Raw genomic sequence first — 26791 nt, 5'->3', positions numbered from 1 at the left:
TTGGACATTTTAATTTTTTTCCCAAGAAAAAGCAAAAAATCTCATACTTTTTTCCCCTCCCTCCCTCCCTTCTTCCTTTTCTCCTTCCCTTTCTGCTTCCCTCCCTCCCTTCCTTCTTTCCCTTCTTCCCTCTCTCCCTTCCTCTCTTCAGAGACAGACAGGAAGAAAAAGATGAGGAGCATCAACTTATAGACGTGCCACTTTAGTTGTTCATTGATTGCTTCTCATATGTGCCTTGACTGGGGGCTCCAGCCAAGCCAGTGACCCCAGGCTCAAGCCAGCAACCTTGGGCTCAAGCCAGCGACCCTGGGCTCAAGCTAGTGACCACGGGGTCATATTTATGATCCCACACTCAAACCAGTGACCCCGCACTCAAGCTGGTGACCTTGGGTTTTTGAACCTGGGACGTCAGTGTCCCAGGTCGACTCTAGCCATTGTGCCACTACCAGTCAGGCAAAAATTCCATGATTTCATACAATGGTTCTCCAATTTTCAATGTGCATCAGAATCACCTGGAGGGCTTGTTATATATAGATTTCTAGGCTCCATCCACAGTTTGATTCAGTAGTTCTGGGGGCTACACTTTAAGAACTGCTGCTTCAGTGGCAAATGCATATAAAAGCCTTCTGAGACATGGCTGTAGGTAATTCTAGTCAAAATAGTTTCAGGAGCAGGCAGTGTGATGAAAGTACATGTTCTGTTCAAAGTGAGCTATAATATAATGTTTTGGCTTTAGTAAGAGTATCAGATAACTTAAAATTTTGTAATTTTCCTAATTTACAATCTAAAAGTGTAAAAAAGCTCATGTCTACATAAAATAAATTCCTTTAAAAGCAACACTTGTTAATAGTTTTTACTTCTGAAGGCCTAGCTTTAAAACTCATATCCTGTAAATCTATAAACACTAAAAGATATATATTTAAGTACTTTGGCAAAAAGTATCTAATCTGTTTGTTTATTTTAATTATTTATTTTAGTGAGGAGAGAGAGGGAGAGAGAGCAAGAGAGAGAGAAAAGGGAGGAGGAGCAGGAAGCATCAACTCCCATACGTGCCTTGAGTAGGCAAGCCTGGGGTTTCAAACTGGTGACCTCAGAGTTCCAGGTTGACACTTTATCCACTGCGCCACCGCCTGGATCTGCTTTCTTAATTTGACTCTGACCTTGCGACTTTCCCCATCATTCTTTTGAGTATTTTCCTACTTTCTGTCATAACAAGTTGTGTTAGCTTCTACTTGAATCTATCCTGTCCCAGCCATTTTTTCCAAGTAACTTTAGTTCTTCGTGGGGAGTAACAGGAAAAGACCTGAAAACTAGGTGGGATCATTAGATTGGGGTGTCTGCTTCTAGACCAGGGGTTGGGAACCTTTTTGGCTGAGAGAGCCATGAACGCCACATATTTTAAAATGTAATTCCGTGAGAGCCATACAACGACCCGTGTACGTTATGCATTATCCAATAAAAATTTGATGTTGTCCCAGAGGACAGCTGTGATTGGCTCCAGCCACCCGCAACAATGAACATGAGCAGTAGGAAATGAATGGATTGTAATACATGAGAATGTTTTATATTTTTAACGTTATTATTTTTTTATTAAAGATTTGTCTGTGAGCCAGATGCAGTCATCAAAAGAGCCACATCTGGTTCGTGAGCCATAGGTTCCCGACCCCTGTTCTAGACCCTTTCAGTGTACAGAAGTAGGAAATATATGCATGTGCAAACAATATACACTTAAATATATAGATAAAAGACTCTCCTTTCAGGATTCATTGTTATAGTTTGTTAAATACATAGATATTATCTATACACATTCACATATTTTCAAATCATAAATTCATTAACACCCTAAATTCTGAGGTTCCCCCATGGGGTTCTTTTATGCCTGCATTTTTAATGAGCATCCCTGGTGATCTTCCTAATTAGAGATGTCGGGAAACATTGCTAAAGAATGCTGAAGCTCAGTCACAAGTTCTCAGTGCTTTTTCATGAAATTCAACTGAATCAAAAACTAATTTACAACACTGGCTGTTACCTTTCCATTTCCTTATTTCTACTAAATATGTTTTATTTAATTCCATTCTGAGGATAATTATTGTTAAAGATTGTAAGAGCAAAAGAGAAAGTGACCACTTTCTTAGTCATCATTAGCTAATGGCCAGAGCATTGCGTCTGACAATTTTCTTTTTCTAGTTATTATTGTTGCTATTAATGTCAACTTAAAATAAAAAAAAAACCCCTCATTATTACTTTTGGGAGACAAGTCTTATGTTACGTGTAAGGCACACACACATGGGGTGTGTGTGTATAGTAATATGTTTCAGCCATTCTCTTTCCTACATCTTTCTACTAATATCTACTTCATAGGGTTCTGAGGAGGAATTAAACGAATTAATATATGTTAAGTAATTAACAAAGTTATTCCTATGAAACAATTCTTTTTCTCTTACCAATATAGTCACAAAATGCATTGGTAGACATTCGTTCATCCCTCTGAAGAAACTTTCAGCCCTCATCCCCTTTAGGGTTATCTTTGTGATACATAAGCCACATTACTGTTTGAGAACTATACAAATCCACTACAGAAACGACAATAAAAGCAAGTCTATTATATACAAAAATTTGAAGAAAATTTCTTTTGTGAGGACAACAACCTAGAGATAGAATTAATCAGATTATGAAAACTAGTATTTTTCAGAGAGCTATTTTCTAACCAACAGTCCACTTCCAAGATTATTCATTTTATTAAGGGTCCCAATATGTGGTCTGAATATAATCAAATTCACTATTAATATAGGCTACTTATAGGTTAATGAATTCCTATAATTTTTCATTTTCTTGTAAAAAAAAAAGGAGCATAAAATGTTAAAATTCAGGACACATGCTATTATTCTGAAAAATACCCAACAGCAGCAAGATAATCTGATACTTACTTCATCTCTATAAAGTGGGCTAGTATAATACATTATGTCCATTGCACTGCTGTTTAACATATCCCTTAAACCTCGTACTTTGTCAGGAGTAATGGAATCAACTGTGTCTACAAATAAAACAAACAAATAAAATTTACAGAAGATACCTGGTTTCAGGGAAAATATAAATTGTAAAAAAGTTATATTCCCTGAAATAACAGCTCTTTAACATTTCAATATTCAAGATTAGCTTTGGATCTAATGAACCTCCTCTTGCAAAATATAGCAAGAAAAACAGCAAAAGACAAAAGAGAACATGATAAGAGAAGAAACTTTAAAGGATGAAAGCCATTATCAAATCAATAAAGCCTGACCATTTTTTGTAGGGACTGGTGTTTGCATGACATTCGGGGATATCAAGAGCAAAACCAGGCCATCTCTATTCCTGGAACAAGTGTCAAGAGACACAACCTCACTCTATAGCTCCTTTTCTGTTTCCTTTCTCTTCTCTGGACTGTGCACCTGGGGCCTGGCAATACCCATGTGGAAGGCATAGAAGCACTGGTGGCAAAGACCAGCAACAAATTCAAGTTTTTATACTTTACATTTATCTATCTTTAGTGAACCAAAGATCCTACGAGGAAGAGCTGTCGAATTACAAATATGCACAAAGGCAAATCGCAATGGACACTGCAGTAAACAAGATAAAGTTGCTATAATTTACTTTTGAAAATAAAGTGTTGCATAAACTGCACTGCAAACATGTGCAGCCTTTTGTGTGAGTTGCAGCTAACCTATGGAAAATCTACCATGGGAAGACTATTCTATTAAATGCCTAATAAATTCAGCTTTTACTGAGTTTTAGTTTCCTCAATAGTAAAATAAAGAAAATAAAGTAGGTATTTCATAATTTGTGAGAAAATTAAATGAGATATTCTATGAAAAATGAAATGCAAAGTATCATGAACACAGTCAAGGTTCCACAAATGGCAGCTGCTATTGTATCGAGTACAACTCTCTCGTTTTCCAGACTGGGGAAATAATCTAAAGACTCTACTGGTTTTCATATTGAAAGGATATAACTTTGTGTAAAGATATGCCTATGCTGGCTAACAGTTCTTCAAGGAAGGAAACAAACATGATTTTACTTATTACCAGCCCAGGGAATGTAGGAAAACAACAGGAAACAAAAAAATCCATTATTTTATCTTCCAAATATAGGTAAGGAAAATTATTAGGAAGAAAATATAAGCTCATGAGGAATTATGACAACAGTGCTTTAATAGTATTGACAAATTAGGTGGCTCCATAGCATAATAGATAGGGCATTAAAAACTTCTAGAAGTATTGCCAAATTACATTTTTGTCAAAAACTTTAGAAAAAGTTTTTTTCCCTCCACATACCAACCACTCCCACCCCTAATCCACAGAGGCATGCATGAAAACTGCTAACTATGAAATCTATATGGTGCTCCAAAATGACACAATATAACTATTTTAAAAATCAATGGATTTTATTTTCTTAAATAATCTAGACAAAGAATGAATATACCTCAAGACAACTAAATTAAAGACCTTTTGTTTCCAATGAGCATCATGTTGCCGCCAGTGGCTAAATCATTTAATTTTTAAACATAATGTACCTCCATCAAGAGTAAGTTTTGACCGCCACTCAACAGGCAGAAATTCAACATGTGTTGCATGGTTGGAAAAATGCCTTTCTTCTATTTTTCTAGCAGCCTCTCTCATCCTAAAGAAACAAAACCAAAACAAAACAAAACTTTATCACTGTAATTTCACATATGTATTTATATTTATATGGTATAAATAAATGTCTTTAACTCTAATGCTTCCAGTTGTTTATAACTGTCCAATTATGTTTTGATTACTACTATATTATACAATAGTTCATTTCAAAGCATATCTTGTCCATGCCAAATGTTCTTTCATATTTGGTTCTGTCCAATATGTCCCTGTTTAAGAAAATGTTGCTGGTCTGACCTGTAGTGGCGCAGTGGATAAAGCATCGACCTGGAACACTGAGGTCACTGGTTTGAAACCCTGGGCTTGCCTGGTCAAGGCACATATGGGAGTTGATGCTTCCTGCTCCTCCCCCTTTTCTCTCTCTCTCCCCCTTTCCCTCTCTCACTCTCTCCTTTCTGAAAAAAAAAATTGAATAAAGTCTTTAAAAAAGAAAAGAAAAAATGTTGCTAGGTTTAAACAGCCCATAACCTATGGGCTTTGGTTTACAGGATTAATATATAAAAGATACTATTAAGTTTTACTGTGTTGTGGCTGGATGCCAATACTACCTCTTCTTGCCTAGTTAGCCCAGGTGGTCATGGCACATGGGATTAGGCAGATGGGTTGGTGTGGACCAGAAGTCTCCATGGACATTTTTGGACAGACCCAAATGTCTGCTAATCTAATGGACAGCATACAGAATAATTCTATTTTCCCCTCAAAGTCGTTTATAGTAGTATAATACTTTAAGTATTATAGTAGCACCCTTCCACCATAATACTTAAAGCAAATCTCAAACATCACACTATTTCACATGTAGTTTAGTATTGTTTCTAAAATATAAGCAAAACATAACCCATTTAGTTCTATTTTTTTTTCTATTCAGTACTATTATACCAAAAAATTAATAATTATTAATTTTAGGAAAACATGTAATTCAGTGGTCCCTTTTGCCTAGACTATAAATGTCAGTTTATAATAACACCGAAAATATTTTTTACACTTGTTTAAATTGAGCTCCACATACAGTCCATGTATTGTAATTGGCAGTTGTCTTTTAACCTAGAGGTTCCTCTTTTTTGCTTTGTAATATTTTAATACCCTGTAGAGCTTTGCAGAGTCTAATTTTTAATGACTGCATCCCCATGGTGCTGTTTACATGCCCTGCATCCCCTATTTCTCATAATCTAGTAGTAAGATATAGGGGTTTGAGCTGATTGAAGGTCACTGTTTTGCTAAGACTAGTACCCCATAGGTACATATATGATACATCTGGTTTTCTCTCTTTTTGATGATGCTAGCAATCATGATGGTCATTGATTAGACCCTTTAGTTTATTATGGTTGGAAAAAGGTGCTTACGTGATACTTAAATGCCATCATTCCTTATACTGCTAGAAAAAAATTTCCTCAATTAGTTATTTGACTATTTTGTGGTTCAACCAAATAGTTTCTCAGAAAAGGCAAGATAAATGGTTAATTCTTCCCTTTTATTAACAATTTTCAAAATATTGAGCTGTCAGGTTTCCTATGTATATATACATATTTATATATAAACATATATTTACATCATTACTAACATATTTAAAAATATTTGAAGTGTTTAAACCCACTATAATTATCCTCACTGGTGCTCAAATTGTCTCCCTTTTCGGTCGGTGAGTCTCTTCTAGTTGGTTTCTGTATATCTTTTTGACATAACCTCACTAGTATTTTTTTATTTTTAAACAATTCAGTGGCTTTTAGTATATTCACAGAGTTGTACAACTTCACCGCTATCTAATTTCAGAACACTTCCATCACCCCCAAAAGAAATACCTTACATAAAGCAGTCATTCTCACTCATCCTTCCTTCCCCAAGGCACTGGCAACCTGTCTCTCTAGACTGGCTTATTCTGGATATGAAATAAATGGAATCATATAACATATGGCCTTTGTGTCTGGCTTCTTTTGTTTAGCATAATGTTTCAAGGTTCATCCATGTTGTATTATAAACCAGTACTTCACGGCTTTTTTTTATGGTTGAATAATATTCTATTGTATGAATATATCACCTTTGCTTATCCATTCATCAGCTGATGAACACATATGGGCCATTTTCATTTTTTTTGGGCTATTATGAGTATTCACCAACAAGTTTTTATATAGATATTTTCAGTTCTCTTGGATATAGACGTTGGGGTGCAATTGCTATGCTAACTCTACATTTAACATTTGAAAGTGTCAAACTATTTTTCAAAGCAACTGTACTATTTTACAATCCCATCAGCAACATATGAGAGGTTCAATTTCCACAATCTTGCTAACACTTGTTATTTCTATCTTTTTTTAGTGAGTGTAAAGTGGTATTTCTTTGTGATCTTAAGCTGCACCTCCTTATTGACTAATGATACTGAGCATCTTTTTAATGTGCTTATGGGGTCATTTGTATATTTACTTGGACAAATGTATTCAAATCCTTTACTCATTTAAAAAACTGGGTATTTCTTTTACTGTTGAATTGTAAGAATTCTTCAAATATCCTAGATGCTAGGCCCTTATCATATATACGATTTGCAAATATTTTCACCCATTTGCTGGGTTGTCTTCACTTTCGTGATAGTGTCTGTTGAAAAACAAAATTTTTAATTCGACAAAATCCAATTTGTCTATTTTTTCTGACTATCTTTATACCAGCTAGAACCACAATGTCTCATTACTGTGGCTTTGTAGAAAGTTACAGAATTGGGAAGTAAGGTCTCCATCTTTGCTCTTTTTCAAGATAGTTTCGGTTGTTCTGGGTTCCTTGCCTTTCTATGCAATTTTCGGATCAACCTGTTAATTTGTACCAAAGATAGGTGGGATTGTAATGAATTTGTAGGTCAATTTGGGAAGTACTGCCAAATTATCATTAAATCTTCTAATGCACATTCATGGGTTGCGTTTTCCGTTTATTTAGGTCTTCTTTAATTTCTTTCAATGATGTATTATGGTTTTCAGCGTGCAAATCTTGCACTTTTGTTTCACTTATTCCTAAGTATTTTATTCATTTTGAGGTTTTATAATAAGTGGAAATACTTTCTTAGTTTAATTTCCAGATTGTTCACAGCTAGTGTATAAAGACTATTGAGTTTTTACCCTGGCCAGGTAGCTTGGTTGGTTAGAGCATCACCCTAAAGCACAGAGGTTGCTGGTTCGATCCCTGGTCAGGGCACATACAGAGCAGATCAATGTTCCTGTCTTTTACCCTCTCCCTTCTGCTCTCAAAATCAATAAACAAAACATGAAGATCCTATTCTCTCTCTTTTTTTTTACAGAGACAGAGAGAGTCAGAGGGATAGATAGGGACAGACAGACAGGAATGGAGAGAGATGAGAAGCACCAATCATCAGTTTTTTGTTGCAACACCTTATTCATTGATTGCTTTCTCATATGTGCCTTGACTGAAGGCCTTCAGCAGACCAGTTAACCCCTTGCTCAAGCCAGCGACCTTGGGTCCAAGCTGGTGAGCTTTGCTCAAACCAGATGAGCCCATGCTCAAGCTGGCGACCTTGGGGTCTCGAACCTGGGTCCTCCACATCCCAGTCCGACGCTCCATCCACTGCGCCACCTCCTGGTCAGGCAGATCCTATTCTCTTAAAAAAAAAAAGGACAACTAATTTTTGTATATTGACCTTGTATTCTTTAACTTTACTGGGTTCATTTACTGGCCCCAATAGTTGTGTGTGTGTGTGTGTGTGTGTATGAATTCATTTGGATTTTCTATATAAGATCATTTCAATGCAGTTTTATTTCTTCATTTCTAATCTGAATATATTTTCTCTTTCTAGCATAACTGTCTAGTCTTAAACCTGTAGTACAATGTTAAATAGAAGTGGCAAGAGAGGACACCTTTGTTTTGTTCTTATCTTGGGAGAAAGCTTTCAGTCTTTTGTTAAAGTATAATTTTAGTTGTGGGCTTGTAGATGCCCTTTATCAGACTGAGGAAATTCCCTTCTACTTCTAGTTAAAACGTGTTTATTTTTCTGTTTGCTCTGTTAATGTGGTGTAATACCCTTCTTGTTTTTTGAGAGAGAGAGAGTTAAAAGGTGGGGGAGGAGTGGGAAGCATCAACTCAGAGTAGGTTGCTTCTTATATGTGCCTTGACCTGGCAAGTCCAAGGTTTCAAACCAGTGACTTTAGCATTTCAAGTCGATGCTTTATCCACTGCACCAACACAGGTCAGGCTGATTGATTTTTTATTTCCGAAGTGAGAAGTGGGTGGGGGTGGGGGTGGGGTGGGGGATGCAGTCAGTCAGACTTCTGCATGTTCCCTACCAGGATCCACTTGGCATGTCCACCAGGGGGCGATGCTCTGCCCATCTGGGGCATTGCTCTATTGCAACCAGAGCCATTCTAGCACCTGAGGTGGAGACCATGGAGCCATCCTCAGTGCCCGGGCCAACTTTGCTCCCATGGAACCTTGGCTATGGGAGGGGAAGAGAGATAGAGAGGAAGGAGAAGGGGAAGGGTAGAGAGAGGTGGGTGCTTCTCCTGTGTGCCCTGGCCGGGAATTGAACCCGGGACTTCCACATGCCGAGCTGACGCTCTACTGCTGAGCCAACTGGCCTGGGCTGATTTTTTAAAATTTTGAACCAACTTTGCATTCTGGGGATAAATCCCACTTGGCATAGTGTATAATCCTCTTTACATGCTGCTGAATTCAGTATGCTGGTATTTCATAGAAGATTTTTGTATTCATAAGGGATATTTATTTTTATTCATAAGGAATATTACTCTATAGTTCCTCCCCCCAACCCCCCGTGTGATGTCTTTATCTGGTCTTGGTATTTGAGTAATACTGGCTTCACAGAATGAGTTGGGAAGTCTTCTTTCGTCTATTTTTTGGAGAGTTTGTGAAGAATTGGTGCTAATTCAATATTTTGTAGAATGCACAGTGAAGTCATCTGGTTTGGGGCTTTTTTGTGTTTTTGGAAGAAAGTTTTTTGATTATTAATTCAAATGCTTTCCTTGTTAAAGGTCAGTTTGGATTTTCTATTTCTTGTTACTTATTACCTTATCAGTTTGGTAGTTTTTGTCTTCCTAGGAATTTGTCCATTTCATCTAGGTTATCTAATTTGTTGACATAGAATTGTGCACAGTATTCTCTTATAATCCTTTTGGGTTCTGTAAAATCATGAATGAAAGAGGGTGTATTATTACTTTCATTCCTGATTTTAGTAATTTGAATCTTCTTTTTTTATTCTTGGTCAGTCTTAAGGTTCACTGTCTTTTGTGAATCTTTTCAAAGAACCATAAAAATATAGAGATCTTTTTCATTTGTTTTATACAAATGCATAGTTTATCATCATATAAATAGTTGCAATTTACCAACCAGCTTTTTACTGTTAACAGTTGAGTAGTTTCCTGTTACAAGCAAAGCTGCAATTAATAGCCTTGTATATATATCTTTTTGTATTTTTGCTATTTTCTTTTTCTAAGATTTTTAAATTGATTTGAGACAGAAAGAGAGGGAAAGACAGAAACACTGATTTGTTGTTCCACTTATTTATGCACTCACTGGTTGATTCTTGCATGTGCCCTGACCAGGGATTGAACCTGCAACCTTGGTGTATCGGGATGATGCTGTAACCAACTGAGCAACCTGGCCAGGGCTTGTTCATATTACCTTTGATTCAGAAGTATGTTTGCTGGGTCAAAGGAGAAATGCATATATAATTTTGATAAGATATTGCCATTCTCTCTCTTCCATTGCTTTTCACTAGCAGTATGAAAATGTCTATTACTCACAGCCTGGCCAAAAAAGTATACTGTCTAATCTAATAGTCAAGAAGTGAAATCTTCTGTAATTTTATTACACATTTGATGAGCACGGTTGAGCATTTCCTTTTCTAGGAACTGGCTGGCCACCTCTTTAGGCCATTTTTCTGTAAGGTGGTCAGACATAATTTATTTTTAGAAGTTCTATATATGTTAGGGATATTAAATGTTCATCTGTGATATAAGTTGCACATGTTTTCCCTCAGTTTGTCTTATTTTATTTTTTTCCATTTTTTTTGATATAATCTAATATTTATCAGTATTAGCTTACTGCCTCTGGAGTAAGTCATAGTTAGGACAGTTTTCTCCATTTCTAAAGTGTAGAAGAATTCAAACTCCCCTTAAACCTATTTTTAAATCCATGATACTTGTATGGTTTCATTTCTCACATTTAAATGTGATCCAACTGAAATTTATCATAATGTGAGAAATGGATCCAATTTTATTTTTATCTATATTGTTATCTAGCTATCCCAACACTGTATGGTAAAGAGTCTTTCTTCATTTTTAATATATTTTAAAAGGCATTATTTATAATATAATACAGTTCACCCTGGAACAGCTTGGTTCTACTTATATGCAGATTTTTTCAGCTGACCCACATAGTCCTAATCCATGTTGTTCAAGCATCAACTGATGGTTGGGAATCTTCCTCCATGGACGGTCAACTGTAGTTATACACAGACTTTCAACTGCAAAAGAAATAAGATCCTTGTGCTGTTCAAGGGTCAACAGTAATATTTTATTGATTGTACTATATACAAAGTCAAAGTTGCCATTTTAAAAGGTCTAAATACATTCTGTGTTACCAAAAGGTAAATGTGCTTCCCTTATTTTATTTCTTATTCTTTATTGTGCTTCCTTTATTTTTGCTGAAAATAAAAATAATAGCCAAAACTTCAGACTTGGAAGGCAGGATCTCTTTTATTACCCACATGGTCTAATACATTCCTTTTTTTTTAAAGTCGACAATCTCAAGTAATAGTTACATAAACGTTTTGTAAGTCTGTCATCTTCTCAGATGTTCAGTTTTAATAAGTATAAATTTATACAAGAATTTTTTTTTAAGATTTGGATTATTCCACTCATTTATTCATTTTGATATGTCATTATGACATAATAATTAGGAAATGATATATGTGTTATCATCTGAATTTACACAAAAAAGTTCATTTAGACTAGTGGTTCTCAGCCATAGACAATTTTTTTCCTCTAGAGCAGGAGTCGGGAACCTATGGCTTATGGGCCAGATGTGGCTCTTTTGATGGCTGCATCTGGCTCGCAAATCTTTAATAAAAAAAAAATAACGTTAAAAATATAAAACATTCTTATGTATTACAATCCATTCATTTCCTACCGCTCATGTTCATGGTTGCGGGTGGCTGGAGCCAATCACAGCTGTCCTCCGGGACAACACCAAATTTTTATTGGATAATGCGTAACATACATGGGTTGTTGTATGGCTCTCATGGAATTACATTTCAAAATATGTGGCGTTCATAGCTCTCTCAACCAAAAAGGTTCTCGACCCCTGCTCCAGAGGATACTTTGTGATGTCTGGAAACATTTTTGGTTGTCACAACTAGGGGTTCTATTTGCATCTAGTGGTTAGACATCAGGGATGTTGCTAAATATCTTAGAACTCATAGGCCAGCCACCCCCAATAAAAAATTATCTAATCAAAAATGTCAATAGTGATGAAGCTAAGGAACCCTAATTTTGAATTATAAACTCAGAAACACTACATTTGCTTAAAATACTGTCTTTTTCTAATTTAAACTGACACAATTCTATACTTCAAGCATGACTATCATAGTTCTCAAATGCTCATGTAAGTAGATACTAATTAGGCAAGTAGGCATGTCTACTGGATCACCTGGCAGTGATTATTTAGAGTGGCTCTTAAAAGGAAGAAAAGAAAGATGGAAATATGAAAGAAGATAATGAAGAACAAAGTTTGGATTCTAGACTATATGGAGAATGTATTCATCAAAGAACTCACATGGCCGTATTTTTGATAATTCTTCCTTGGTCCATCTTCTGCCCAATGCCATGCACAACAAATACAATATGGGTAGTCTGTGATGGCTTGTCTTCTAATGTGGCTTCTTCTACATAACCTCTATGAAGTCTGGTCCCACTACTGGATGCTGTAGAAAATTATGATTCTAAATTCACTGTTTATTTCAAAAACAGCATTCTAATAATATAGTAAAATAAATAAGAGGCCCAGTTTGTTCAGTGGATAGAGCATCAGTCCAGTGTTTGGATATCCCAGGTTTGACTACTGGTCAAGGCACTCAGAAGTGACCGTCTGCTTCTCCCCTGCTCCCTCTCCCCATTCTCTCCCTCTTTCCCTCCCGCAGCCATGGCTCGAATGGTTCCAGTGTTGGCCCCAGGCACTGAGGATGGCTCACTGGTTTGAGCACTGGCCCCTGATGAGGGTTGCCAGGAGGTAGGTTCCCGGATGGGGTACATGTGAGTCTGTTTATCTATCTCCCCTCCTCTCACTTAAAAAAACAAAAAAGAAGAAAATATTACAAGAAATTTTCATGGGGTTGGGAAGGGATAAAATTTGTAAGATGATGTATACTGACTGGCTTTGATAAAAAGTGCTACATTGGTCAGAACATCAAACCAGAAACCATAAGGAGAAAAAAAAGGAAAAGGAAAGAAAAATAAAAATGGAGGGAGGGAGGGAGGAAAAATTGGACACATAAAAATGACTTCCCTATATAAAAAAACACCATGAAGCAAAAATAAAAGGTGAATGACAGAAAAATTTTACAAAATAGGATGGACAATAAGTTAATTACTTGAGTATACAAAGAGAGCATACTTATCAAAAAGTGAAAACTATTCAAGTAGCAAAGTAGGCTAAAGATATACAGTAAGTCACAAAACAAATACAACAAATGAACATAAGATATGCAACCACTGCTGTTATCAAAGAGATTAAAATAAAAAATGGGATAATAAAAATAATATCAGACCTGACAAAAAATTTTTTAAATGTATTTTTTTGAAAAATTTTATTCATTTAAGAGACGTGGGGGGAGAGAGAGGGTGACAATGAGTAAGATAGAGATAGAGATAGAGAGGGGGAGGAGCAGGAAGCTCAACTCCCATATGTGCCTCGACCAAGCAAGCGCAGGGTTTTGAACTGGTGACCTCAGCATTCCAGGTCAATCCTTTATCCATTACACCACCACAGGCTAGGCTTTAATTTTACTTTTTGATAATGCTCTCATATCTTCCCCAGGTACCATTCCCTCTTTCCTTTCTTTTAGTCAAACATCTTTAAGGAGTTGTCTACTAACCCTACCCCCATTTCTCCACCTTGTACTTAAGCTTCAACCAAGGCCACTCTGGCTTCTGCCCCATCAATCTAGCTACCGTATTTCCCCATGTATATATAAGACGACCTTAATTTTGGGGCCTAAAATTTGGAAAAAAAATGTATTACATAAAGTTATTGAACTCAAGTTATATTCATCATAAAATTCATACAACTCCTCATCACTGTCAAAACTTCCATCCATTAGCTTGTCCTCCTCTGTGTGAGATGATGAATCACTGTCTTCAACAATGAGCGCAAAAACAAGCACAAAAAAGTGGGAAATGCAAGTAAAATAATCTACAACCACTGTATAAGACGCACTCAATTTTTAGACCCCAATTTATTTTGAAAAAGGGTGCATCTTATACATGGGGAAATACATAAAGTCACAAATGACCTCCATTTCATTAAGTCCAATGGAAAAATTTCAGTCTTCATCTTCCTTAATACTATGTTTCAATTGCTTTGTTTTATTTTCACACTAGTACCTCGTGTTTGACTGCTTTAATATCTTAAGAAGTATAAAAGGTAATTATTAATATTGTCAGATCATTCTAAATATATAATTATTCACTGATGAATACAAGTCAACTCAGTCACCTTAGTAAAATTTGCAATGTTTAAATATACTAAAAATAGAATTTGATATTCTGAATATAAAAGAAAAAGTCAGAATTCCCCAAATTTTGATATATGATAGTAATACTCAACAATTACCTTTAGAAAATCCCAGTTTTTGGGTAACTGTTCTTGCAATTTTTGATGTTGTTGCATCACTATAAAGATATACTTCATCCATACTGTGCCAGTCCACGTGGTTTCGGCTCAACTTGAAACTATGAACAGCTGTTACAAAAAGGAAAAACTAACTTGAAGGTTTCCAAGACAAACTTTATTTGTGTGAAAAATTATAATACAAAGATTTTTTAATCAATATTTGAACTTAGTTCAATAAAAAACTATTTCATTGAAATACATTGATGTGAAGCAAATGATAGAAACTTTTATTTTCTAAATGATTAACCATATTATAGGGTATGAGAACTTGTTATAACATGGAATAAGTGGTTTAACTACCATAATGTTAACCTCTAACATGTAATTAATGTGTTGTGATGATTAAAGTACTGCTTTCCCAAGTGATGTACCAGTCTTCAGGTCTAAGAGACATAAACCTTCCTTAGTAATTTTGATACAGACATTGAAGTTCCATTTCTTCTCTTGATTTTAATTTTGGATCTGTAAAAATTTTACTCAATGCAAAATAAAACAAGACTCAGAGGGGAAAAAATACCTTTAAACTGGTAAGAAAATAATTTAATTTATTAGAATATAAGGTATTTTTGGAATGGATAGTAAAGCCAATTATCACTGTATATTGCTTACCAGAACAGAAATCCAAAGTTGAAAGATGTTTTAATAAGAAATTAAAGAAAAATTTTTTCTCTTAATATTCAAATTAGTATAGTTATTGCATTTCTATGCTTAGTAAAAGAGCTAAAAAAAAATTAAACCCTATACTCTAGAAATACATAAACTCTGAGAGGCAGGGGCTATGTCTTGATCATTTGGTATCATTAGCACCAAACACAGTGTCCTAACACAGGGCCTGACATGTATCACAAATTTAGCAATGTTTGTGAAAACAATGAATCAAGAAAATTGTCATAACCTCACCAATTCATAATTTGATAATTCTTATACTTTGAAAAACTTAAATGTTACTTCTCTATCTCTGGTATAGAAGTAAGAAAAATTCACATACCCATATTCAAGAAAACCAGGCACCTTAAAATCATTATGCCTGATTTATATTCTTAAAATCCTCTTTAAGCAAAATATTATCTCTCATTATATATAAAGAAACAGACATAAAGAGATTAAGTGACTTGATACAAAGCTAGTTACTAGCACAATGATCTTTTGATTTGAAGATGGGCTGAAGATAACCTCAAGCAATATATGAAGGAATACAGCCTTGATTAAGATCTAAGATCCTAAGCCATTTTTATGAAAACCTGTCTCCTACTAGAATATACAGAAATGTAAATCCGTTCCAGGAAAATGTGCTTCTTAGTGGTTACAAATGTAATTCAATTCATATTTAATTTATCTGCCAGGACCCATTACTAACATTGAACATAAGACTAAGATGGAATTAACACAAACAAACATTAGTAATACCTTTAGTTCCAAAGAAAACATACAAATTCAGCTTTTTAAATAAAAAACTTTTGATTAAAAAAATTTTTTTTGCATAACAATTATTTACTTTTCTAATTCTATGCCCAATCTAAGCCACTATTTTAAGCCTTTTTATCTAATGTTTCTAAACCAAATTTTTGTTAAAATAGTTTTGAGCAACATATGGTTAAAACACTATACAACAAGATCAAGATGTTAAGAGAATAGTGTTAGGCCAACACAATTTCCTTCTTAATAGGCAAACTTCCCATTACTGAAGTATACACATTATTTACAAATGTTTATATCACTTATAATTAATACTAAACAAAATAGCATATATACATTTCTATGCTTTAAATAGTATCACTAATAATTTCTGTGCTTTAAATACAACTGAATGCTCTAAATGCAACTAAATGCTATAAACCGGGACTATAACTACATGGAGAAATAAAACTACAATTACTGTACCTTGGGAACGCTTTCGCTTAAGACCTGCCGCATCTGTACTCTCCTTATATCCTCTCCATTTGAACAGAGAAGGGAGGGAGAAGGGAGGAGGGTGGTAGACAACTAAGAAAGCAAAAACACTGAGCTTCAAAGTAAATTTTAAATGAGGTTTGCTATTTTGCCTTTTTTACTGTATTAATTTTAAAAGATGGGTTGTATTTGACAAACATTATTCTAAATGCTTTATTTATATAATTTGTAATTAAAAGTCAGTAGAACAAAATATTAGTTTAATATTTATCAAATACATGCTCTACTTTTACTGAAAAAAGGCAAATGATATATACATTTATCAATTAAAGACAACTGTGCGATCACCATTTTTAATGTCTCTGCATAGATTGAATTGAAAAAATAGAGCAAGGCACTTTTGTATGTGCTAGAGATTTATAATTCCTGTCTTTACAATACTAAGGTTATTTAATCTCACCAAATTTGTGACTAAGACAGGTAACAGCTGCTGTGCAAACTGATAATGCAATAAATAACATTACATATCTAATGCAGCTTTCCTGAGAAGATACCACAGTATACATTCTGCTAGATGCTTTAGATTACTGAAATATAATGGGGCCTCCTATAGAAACACATCTTTCTCACAACTCTGTTCAAGTCGCTAAAAGACTTTTAAAAATGAAACAAAAACAAAATCAAATTTGAAGCTCTATTTCTGAGTTATTAATGATAAAATAATAAAAAATACTTATTAGTGATGGAATAATAAAAAAAGATGATTAGTAAATATATATGCTGTGATATCTTGAAAGCATGAGACAGACTGTACAGAGTAAAGCTAGTCATGGGTTTGATATTTGGCAAATCAGTAGATAATCGTCAAGTCAACATTTCCACTGTCAAATATTGCTAGTTATATATTTTTAACATTTTTTATATTTTAAGTAAGCAATTATTTTAAAATCTACTTGAACTTGAACCTTACAAATCAATTTCTCAACAGTTCAGTTAATGAACCACAGAACCTTATGACTTAGTTCAAATTTATGTTCTAATACATTTGATTTCCATCCTCAATCCCTTCTACATTAATGTGACATTCAAAGGTTAAATACTGCACAAATATGAAAATATTTAATTTCTGTTATATATATAGTACCAGACAACTGTGTGATCACCATTTTTAACGTCCATTGCATGTACAAATGAAGTATATTGAAAGATTTGTACAAGAAATGTCATTAAGAAATGCTTACAAGGCAATTAGATGGCTTTAAAAAGCTACAGACTAGGATTAAAAACTGAGTAGTAATGTCAGGATTATAGAAACACTTCATTGTCATAGAAGGGTGGAAAAAATGTTTCTTCCTTCATGTGTCTTCTGGTCAGTTACTGAGAAGAGATGTAAAACTTGTACAAAACATTTTTAAACAACAAAATTCATTAGGAAAAAGCTAACATATCAAGTAGATCAAATAAGCATAGTTCTGAGCCTATTACTCAAAGAAACAAAGCCTAGATTTTCTAAGTCTACTAGTAAAACTAACATGAACCAATTGCATACCTACTAAAAGAGAACTAATGGGAAACATAAGGACTATTTAACTAAACTTTAAAATTATGCAAATGCTTTCAGAAAGCTAGTAAAGATACAAAAATGAAAGGCTTTCCTTTCTAAAGGAATAGCATAAATTAGGAATTAAAAAAGAGAAGCATATTTATTTAAAACATTTATACAAAATTAAATAGATACGATTTTTACCTTCTCAAATTTAATTCTTATTTTCACTTGAAAGTCATTTGCTCTATTTGTTTCAACATCCTGTTAGCATAGGGAGCTTGATTTTTTTCAAACCGAAGCACAGATCCAAATAGGGATCACAGTAAAAAGAAATTCAAGTGCCAGAAAGCATTATTACTCTTTTTCTAAGATAAAAATTTTAGTTAGAAATTCTTATGATATGTTAGCAAAAGTATATATAAACTCAAAATATATGTAAAAGTGCTAACTTTTTAGATGCTAACATTTAATAAAACTTTCCTTTTATATTAAAGTCCTAAATAGAAATGAAAGATTTAAAGTATAAAATATAGTATTTCTTTACTATAGCATAAATCATGTCTTCTTTTTTTTTGTTTTTTTTAAGTGAGAGAGAGAGAGAGAGGCAGAAATAGACAAGAAGGAAGAGAGATGAGAAGCATCAACTTGTAGTGGCAGCACTTTAGTTGTTCACTGATTGCTTCTCATCTGTGCCTTGACCAGGGGCCTCCAGGAGAACCAGCGAGCCCTTGCTCAAGCCAGTGACCTTTGGGCTCAAGCCAGCGACACTGCATCATGTCAAAGATTCCATTCTCAAGCTGCAACCCTGTGCTGTGTTCTTGGGGTTTTGAACCTGGAACCTTACCACCCAGGTCAACACTCTATCCCCTGTGCCACCACCAGTGAGGCTATAATTCATGTCTTAAAGAAACTTTCTTTAGTATATAATTCTGAAATCAAAAGAATATCAAAACAGGCGGTTGCTGATGACACACTAATTCCTAGAATGGAACAACTCAGTAACTTTTCCCTTTATATAAACTGGCAATCTGGATAACCTCAACTTCTAGGGAAGAAGCAGGCATGCAAATCTCAAACCTGCCAAATGTAATGAGAAAACTCCTGGCAATCTTCTTGGATCTCAGAGATACTGTTAGATAAATTTATAAAAATTAAATAGTAGCTAAGAAATAGACCAGAGAATTCTCTAACCAGCTCCCCTGCCCCAGTCTTTTTGACTTTTGAAATTCTATACTGATATTTAGATATCCTTACCCAGCAACAGTGATAGGAATGAATACAATCTTACATGCCACATTGTTAAATGTTATAAATCCTTACAGATCCATCAGCACCTGTGCTGTCACAGTACCCCAAATTAGCTTAAATAGTAAAACGTTGATTTTTAAACTTTCAACCCATCTAACATATTGATAGTGTGACTCTTGCAGATAGCATATAGTTGGGTTCTGTGTTCCTAACAAATCTGTCAATCTCTGCCTTTTAATTGGGTTGTTAGTTCACTTATACATATTTACTATAGTTATTGATATGGATAAATTTAGGTCTATAACTTCCCATTTGTCTTCCCTTTGTTCCATCTGCATAGTTTGTTATTTTTTCATGGTTTTGTTGTTTTTACTATTTATTTTAATTCTTCTACTGTCTTTTTATTTTTAAAAAAGCCTTATTACAGAATAACTTTAGACTTACAGAAAAGTTGAAAAAGTATATAGTTACCATATATCCTTTATCCAGCTTCCCCTAATGTTAGCATACCCATAGTACAATTGTGAAAATTAAGAAATTAACATTAGTACAATACTATCAACTGAAATATACAGACTTTATTCAGATTTCTCCACTTTATTCAGATTTCTCCACTAATGTCCTTTTTCTGTTCTGAAGCCCAATCCAGGTACCATGGGTGCATTTTGTTGTCATGTTTCCTTAGCCCTCTCTAAGCTGTGACAAATTCCTTAATCTTTCCTTGTTCTTCATGACATCAAGATCTTAAAAAATATTTGTTTTATTAAGGTATAATGGACAAATAACATTAAAGTGTACACTGTGGTGATAATATACATTGTAAAAGGATTCCGTCCATCTAGTTAATTATGACCATGACAATCTGGAAGGGTGCTGCTCAGTTATTTTGCAGAATGTCCCTCAAATTGAGTTGATCTATTTTCTCACAAATAGATTGAGATTATGCATTTTTTTTTACCAGAGGTACAGGACTAACCCTTTTAGCTGAACTGTTTTTTTTTACTGATTCCTGCTTAATATAGATAAACCATAAAATGGGTAAAACATTAATTTATTATAAGGCTCAATTATTTACAAAATTACTTATTCAAAGGCCTAATTTTATCTGTCTGATTCATCCTCAGTGAAACTAGGCTTTGATTTGTTTAGCTGTTAGATAAATGTCTTGTAGCTTATGAGATGAGGTGAAAAGATAATTAATTAAAAAAAATAAAATTTAAAGTATCTAAATCACAAATTTCTGTGTGCTAAAAATGTTATGCTAAACTTTCATCAATCTATTTAATTCAACACTTACTTTGACATTGTAGTAAAATTAATAAGAAGAAAATATTAAACATATCTAATACACTTGTGGCAATAAATACCTTAACCAAAATATAGATAAGGTCAGAGAGAAAAGGAATTACTTTATTTTACTGTCTTTTAAGGCAAGAACTCTTTAGTTTCTTAAAAATTCCCCACAGCACTTAATAAGAGTTTCTTAAATATATTTTTAAATGTTTTCAATTATGAAATGGGATTTTACTCACTTGAATAACCCCACTGTACTATAATCACCAACTGTTTATTCCAAATCTCCCTCAGAATGTGTAATAGGCACTACCCACTGGGTACCCTGTATTTACTCTTTGTTCTCATCTGCAGGCTTGTCTTCCCCCATAGGCTTCAAATCCCATGAAGGTAAAACACCGTCTATTTATTTCACATTTCACAAAAGTGCTTAGCACATAGTACTATCTGTACATGAAAGCATTCAAAACCTCCTAATAACAAGAATCAAGGCTTTATGATATATAGGAGAGAAAATTTAGGTTGAAAAAGATCTTGCATTAATAAAATATGAAATTTCAGAAGACTGGAGGTAAGAAGCAAAATAAAAGATGTAATATTTTTTGTCTTTTTTTTTTTTTGTATTTTTCTGAAGCTGGAAACGGGGAGAGACAGTCAGACAGACTCCCGCATGTGCCCGACCGGGATCCACCCGGCACGCCCACCAGGGGGCGACGCTCTGCCCACCAGGAGGCGATGCTCTGCCCCTCCGGGGCGTTGCTCTGTTGCGACCAGAGCCACTCCAGCGCCTGGGGCAGAGGCCAAGGAGCCATCCCCAGCGCCCGGGCCATCTTTGCTCCAATGGAGCCTCGGCTGCGGGAGGGGAAGAGAGAGACAAAGAGGAGGGAGAGGAGGAGGGGTGGAGAAGCCGATGGGCGCTTCTCCTGTGTGCCCTGGCCGGGAATCGAACCTGGGACTTCTGCACGCCAGGCTGACGCTCTACCACTGAGCCAACTGGCCAGGGCCCCGACAATGGTAGCTTTTTGGTAAGCAAATATTCTTTCCTTAAGACCAGTGATAATTTTCAAATACACTACCAAACTTCCCATAATCTTCAAAGTCTAATGTCACATCTTAACACATAAATGTATATTGTACATATACTGAATAACAAATAAAATGGTTGGAAATTTATAACAACAGTATACATACCGAATTGAACTTACAATGTTTGTTAATAATAAATCATATTGATGATTTACCTATATGCCATTGTATATTTTAAAAAATAAATTTTTCTTCTAGTGAACTTCAAAAATGATCATTTTGAAATATTACAACATAAAAGTGCTTTAACAGTTTATTCCTGTTATTACTACTTAGAATTTTAGCACTTAATGTATATCCTTAAGGCTAGGGAAAATATTATTATAATATCCAAGATTGATACTCTAGAATAGACACATATGCTCAAAGGTATAATGAAAAGCTACTCATACAAATAAACCATGTTGTTTATCAGATTTATGTGAATGACTGACTCAGAAAATTAGGGCACTTTGAAAAAAACTGAAGTATCCTGTTACATTTAACAGTTTAATAGGAAGTAGAAGTAAAGAGGACATGTAAAATTTTAGGTTTTACTGTAATAGAAATAAGATTCAAAGTAGATGGAATCTAGAGATGAAACCAAGCTGATGATAAAATTCCGCAGGGTGAAATGGCAGGTAGGAAAAAATGCTTTTAACACAGATTGAGAATGAACTGCTTTTTATAGATTGATATGTGAAAACCTTGACTTTGAATTTTACATTGAAATAAGTACATATATGACTCTGTAGGTTAGGAAAATGAGGTATTTAAAATACCTCGAGTATGATATCTAGCAAGTAATAGACAAGTTTTGTTATATACATTTGTTAGATTTAATTGCCAATTTATTCAGAAAGCACAACTTTCCTCAGTTACATAGACTTTTAATCAACTAGATACAGAAGGTGCTTTTAATTTGGTATAAATTAAATTATACAGTTTCCTTGCCTATATGTGTGTGTGTGGGGGTGTGTGTGTATGTTCACGGAGAGATAAAAAACAGAAAAAAGTAGAAGAGAGAAAAGACTTGAAATATTGCTAACAATAAAAAAAAAGTCAATTTAAAGCTTTCTGTTTTGCCATTAATTATGTTACATAAACCATTACTTTCAACCATATCATTCATTTCTTTCAAGCTGCATTCTGAGAATTACTTGATCAATATTGAGTTTTTCTGCTTTGGAGATGTTTAAGAGAAGGAAAAAAAATCACTTAATTCACTAGATTTATTAAGGCTTGCCAAAAAACCTCCCCAATAAAGGCAAGCATGAATGAAGAAATGCTTAAAAAAAAAAAATCAGAGAAATCTACAAATTTTAATGCACCTATACTGTTATACTCACCAGAATAGTTGATCCCACTGCCTGCAGTAAATGGAACAACAGAAATATTTTTAACTTGATCATATATTTTGAATTTTACTCAAGATCAGACATAACAAAAGATAGTAATCTTGGCTACCATATAAATATTTAAACTACTGCAAACATATGCTGAATAAGGAAATGTAAGAAGCAGATTGTTTAGAATTAAAAGTTGATATGGTTATTGATATGGAGACATCGAAGAAATACACACAAAAATTAAAGTTTTTCTTAAACTTCAAGAACTAACCATAAAATATTAACAAAATGGCTCTTTTGATATAATGACAATGAATTTTTTGTAAGTTCAATTTTCTCTGATAACTAAAAACTATTGAAAAGATTGAACTCAGAGTGCATTACAAATATTTATCATTTATAGTAAATCATGTTATGCCACTGAACATACACATTAAGTTAAATAAAAATTGAGATAGTTCAGAAATTCAGACATTTAAAATTATCAAATATTTAAAATAATATTAGTTTTATAAATTCTAACACTCCTAAATTACTACGTCAAACTTAGAAACAACTCTGAACTTTATCAATAACTTACTTGGTTTAATAGCATATTAAATGTATTAACTGGTCTTACCATCTTTTCCATCTATGGATTTTGATACTTCAATATCAAAATTTTCTTGCATCTGATGACCCCTAAAACAGTTGAGATGTTCTTGCTCAATTAAATTACTTTCTTCTTCCTCTAGAGGTTGCCAAGTACCATCAATAAACCACTGTCCACGCATTACTGGTATTTTATCAGCCTCTAAAGAGAAATAACAGAATTACACATTTTAGGATCCAAGTTCCCATAAAGAGCCGTACTAATTATAATTTTATATTTTACTACTGCTGTGGCAAAAAGAGATTTTCATGACTAAAATTTTAAATTTCAAATTTCAAGACAGAATATAATTTTTTTCAGCATATAATTTAAAAAATGTTTATTTTACTTATTTTAGAGAGAAGGAAGAGAGCAAAAGGCAGGAACCATGGATCTGTTCCTGTATGTGCCCTGACCAGGTATCGAACTGATAATAACTTCTGTGCTTTGGGGCGATTCTCCAAAAAAATGAGGTATCTGGTCAGGGCACAGCATTTAATTTATTTATATTAAATATTACACATAAAAGTTACTTTGACATTAGAAAGGTAGATGAGCAGTCATCTATGTTATATATAACTGAGATACTGAGTAACCAAAATTAGTAGGCTAAGGGGTTAACACAAATTTCATGCAAGGCTGCTGCTGAAAGTTCCAATGTATTAGAAAATATTGATTTAAAACTCTCAAAAGTAGTTTAGCAATAATGTTTGTGGTAGGGTATTGCACTTTTTAGGGCTACCTTAGAAGTTATAGGCTCCCAGTTACTATACCAGAATAACTGAAACCTTTAATTATAGTAAGTTCCTCAATTTTTAGAAAAATAAGAGAAAAATTTCTTGAATAACTAAATAATTTTTGATTAAATATTGTTCCTGTAAGCCTAAGATTTTTACTTGCTCTTTATTTATTTAAATAAACTATCAGTCAACCTATCTAGAATTCTTTAATATTTTAAAAAAGCAAAAATAAAATGGAAATAACAGAGCCCTAACAATAAAGGACAGAAAGAAACAAATGAGCTTAATTATGTAGTGAGTTGATAGTTTAACCACATATACAGAAATTACTTCAAATAATTTATTTAAAGCCTGACCAAGCAGTGGTGCAGTGGATAGAGTGTTGGACTGGGGTGCAGAGGACCCAGGTTCGAAACCCCAAGGTTGCCGGCTTGGGCGCGGGCTCACCAGCTTGAGCATGGGGTCACTGTCTTGAGTGTGGGATCAAAGAATGACCCAATGGTCTCTGGCTTGAGCCCAAAAGTTCCTGGCTGGAGCCCAAGGTTGCTGACTTGAGCAAGGGGTCACTGGCTCTGCTGTAGTCCCCTGGTCAAGGCACATATGAGAAAGCAATCAATAAACAACTAAGGTGCCACCACGAAGAATTGATACTTCTTATCTCTTTCCCTTCCTGTCTGTCCCTTTCTGCCCTTCTCTCTGTCTGTCTCTGTCACACATACACACAAACATTTAAAACAGTAATTTGTACATACAGATTAGGATATATATTATGGACAAAAATGCAATCATATCAAACCTTTTATAGTATTTACAGTTATAATTATTAATAACTTTATATTGATATTGTTAATTTGAAACTAAGTTAAAATGATTATATTAACTTTGTTAATATCATTAGGCACCAAGGTTTTTAGAAAAAGAATAAAAGAGATACAGATAGATATAAAAGTCAAAGAAGGGCCCTGACTTGGTAGTTCAGTTGGTTAGAGCATCATCCCGATATGCCAAGGTGGTGGGTTCAGTCCCTGGTGAGGGCACATACAAGAATCAAAAATAAGTGAAACAACAAATTGATTCCCTCCCTCCCCTCCCTCCCTCCCTCCCTCCCTCTCTAAAATAAATAAACATTTTTAAAAAGTCAAAGAAATAAAAACAGTATAATTTTAAATTTCAATTAAAAATGTCACCATAAACTAATGATGCATATTCTCTTTTAAAAATGTCCTAAGCTTTGTTTAATGATAAGGCCTAGAAATAGAGACCAATCTAGTATAAGTAAGCACTCCTGACATAAAGATTGTGATTTTTAAAATATCATTTCCTAGTGGTAGAGCGTCGGCCTGGTGTGCAGGAGTCCTGGGTTCGATTCCCGGCCAGGGCACACAGGAGAAGCGCCCATCTGCTTCTCCACCCCTCCCCCTCTCCTTCCTCTCTCTCTCTTCCCCTCCCACAGCCAAGGCTCCATTGGAGCAGAGTTGGCCCGGGTGCTGAGGATGGCTCTGTGGCCTCTGCCTCAGGTGCTAGAATGGCTCTGGTTGCAATAGAGCAACACCCTGGATGGGCAGAGCATCGCTCCCTGGTAGGCATGCCGGGTGGATCCTGGTCGGGCGCATACGGGAGTCTGTCTGACTGCCTCCCCATTTCCAACTTCAGAAAAAAATACAAAATAAATAAATAAATAAATAAATAAATAATCATTTCCTATTAAAAGAACCCAAGAATCCTTGAAGAAATGGCCAATTTCAGGTTTGAGATAGGAAATCAACGGATGGTCCTGAGACATCTTGTACAGACTTGTACTATGATGCATTCAAAATCCATTGTGTTTTTATTTCTTCTTGCATTATTCTATACAGCTGGCCCTTGCACAACATGAGTTTGAACTGTGTGGGCCCACTTATACACAGATTTTTAAAAATACAATAAATGTACTCTTTCTTCCTTATAATTTTTTTTTTTTTTTTTTTTTTAGCGTGAGAGAAAGAGAGAGAAAGAGAGACAGGGACAGTCAGGCAGGAAGGGAGAGAGATGAGAAGCATCAACTCATAGTTGCAGCACCTTAGTTGTTCATTGATTGCTTTTGACAGGGAGGTGTGGCTCCAGGTGAGCCAGTGACCCCTTGCTCAAGCCAGAGACCTTGGGCTTCAAGCCAGTGACCTTCAGGCTCAAGCCAGCGACCTTAGGGTTTCGAACCTGGGTCCTCAGTGTCCCAGGATGATGCTCTATCCACTGCGCCACCACCTGGTCAGGCCCTTAAAATTTTAATAAAATTTTCTTTAGCTTTTTATTGTAAGAACACAAGTATATAATACATATGACATATAAAATACGTGTTAATCAACTGCTTATGTTACTAGTAAGGCTTCTCATCAACAGTAGGTTATGAGTAGTCAACTTCTGGTGAGTCAAATTACATAAGGATTTTTAACTGTGTGGGGTCAACATCTCTAATCTCCAGGTTGTTT

At 34.7% G+C, this 26791-nt stretch overlaps 1 protein-coding gene across 6 annotated transcripts in view; it reads right to left on the bottom strand.

The window, feature by feature from the left end:
• The window catches only part of DDHD1 (DDHD domain containing 1), a 75477-nt gene that overhangs the window by 23397 nt on the left and 25289 nt on the right, over nt 1-26791 (bottom strand). For 2 of the 6 annotated variants that reach the window (XM_066274235.1, XM_066274236.1), the window contains exons 2-8: nt 23575-23748; nt 22956-22976; nt 16446-16547; nt 14505-14633; nt 12450-12597; nt 4550-4656; nt 2928-3034 (exon numbers count right to left, since the gene is read on the bottom strand). In XM_066274235.1, the coding sequence (XP_066130332.1) occupies nt 2928-3034; nt 4550-4656; nt 12450-12597; nt 14505-14633; nt 16446-16547; nt 22956-22976; nt 23575-23748 (788 nt within the window). The remainder of the gene's footprint in view (nt 1-2927; nt 3035-4549; nt 4657-12449; nt 12598-14504; nt 14634-16445; nt 16548-22955; nt 22977-23574; nt 23749-26791) is intronic. The other 4 variants (XM_066274237.1, XM_066274239.1, XM_066274238.1 and 1 more) reach the window with 2 other exon arrangements.

Source organism: Saccopteryx bilineata, chromosome 4 (assembly GCF_036850765.1).
Source record: "Saccopteryx bilineata isolate mSacBil1 chromosome 4, mSacBil1_pri_phased_curated, whole genome shotgun sequence".
Lineage (NCBI taxonomy): Eukaryota > Metazoa > Chordata > Mammalia > Chiroptera > Emballonuridae > Saccopteryx > Saccopteryx bilineata.
The sequence above is the reverse complement of the archived record's forward strand: the minus strand, read 5'-3'. Positions and strand labels throughout refer to the sequence as shown.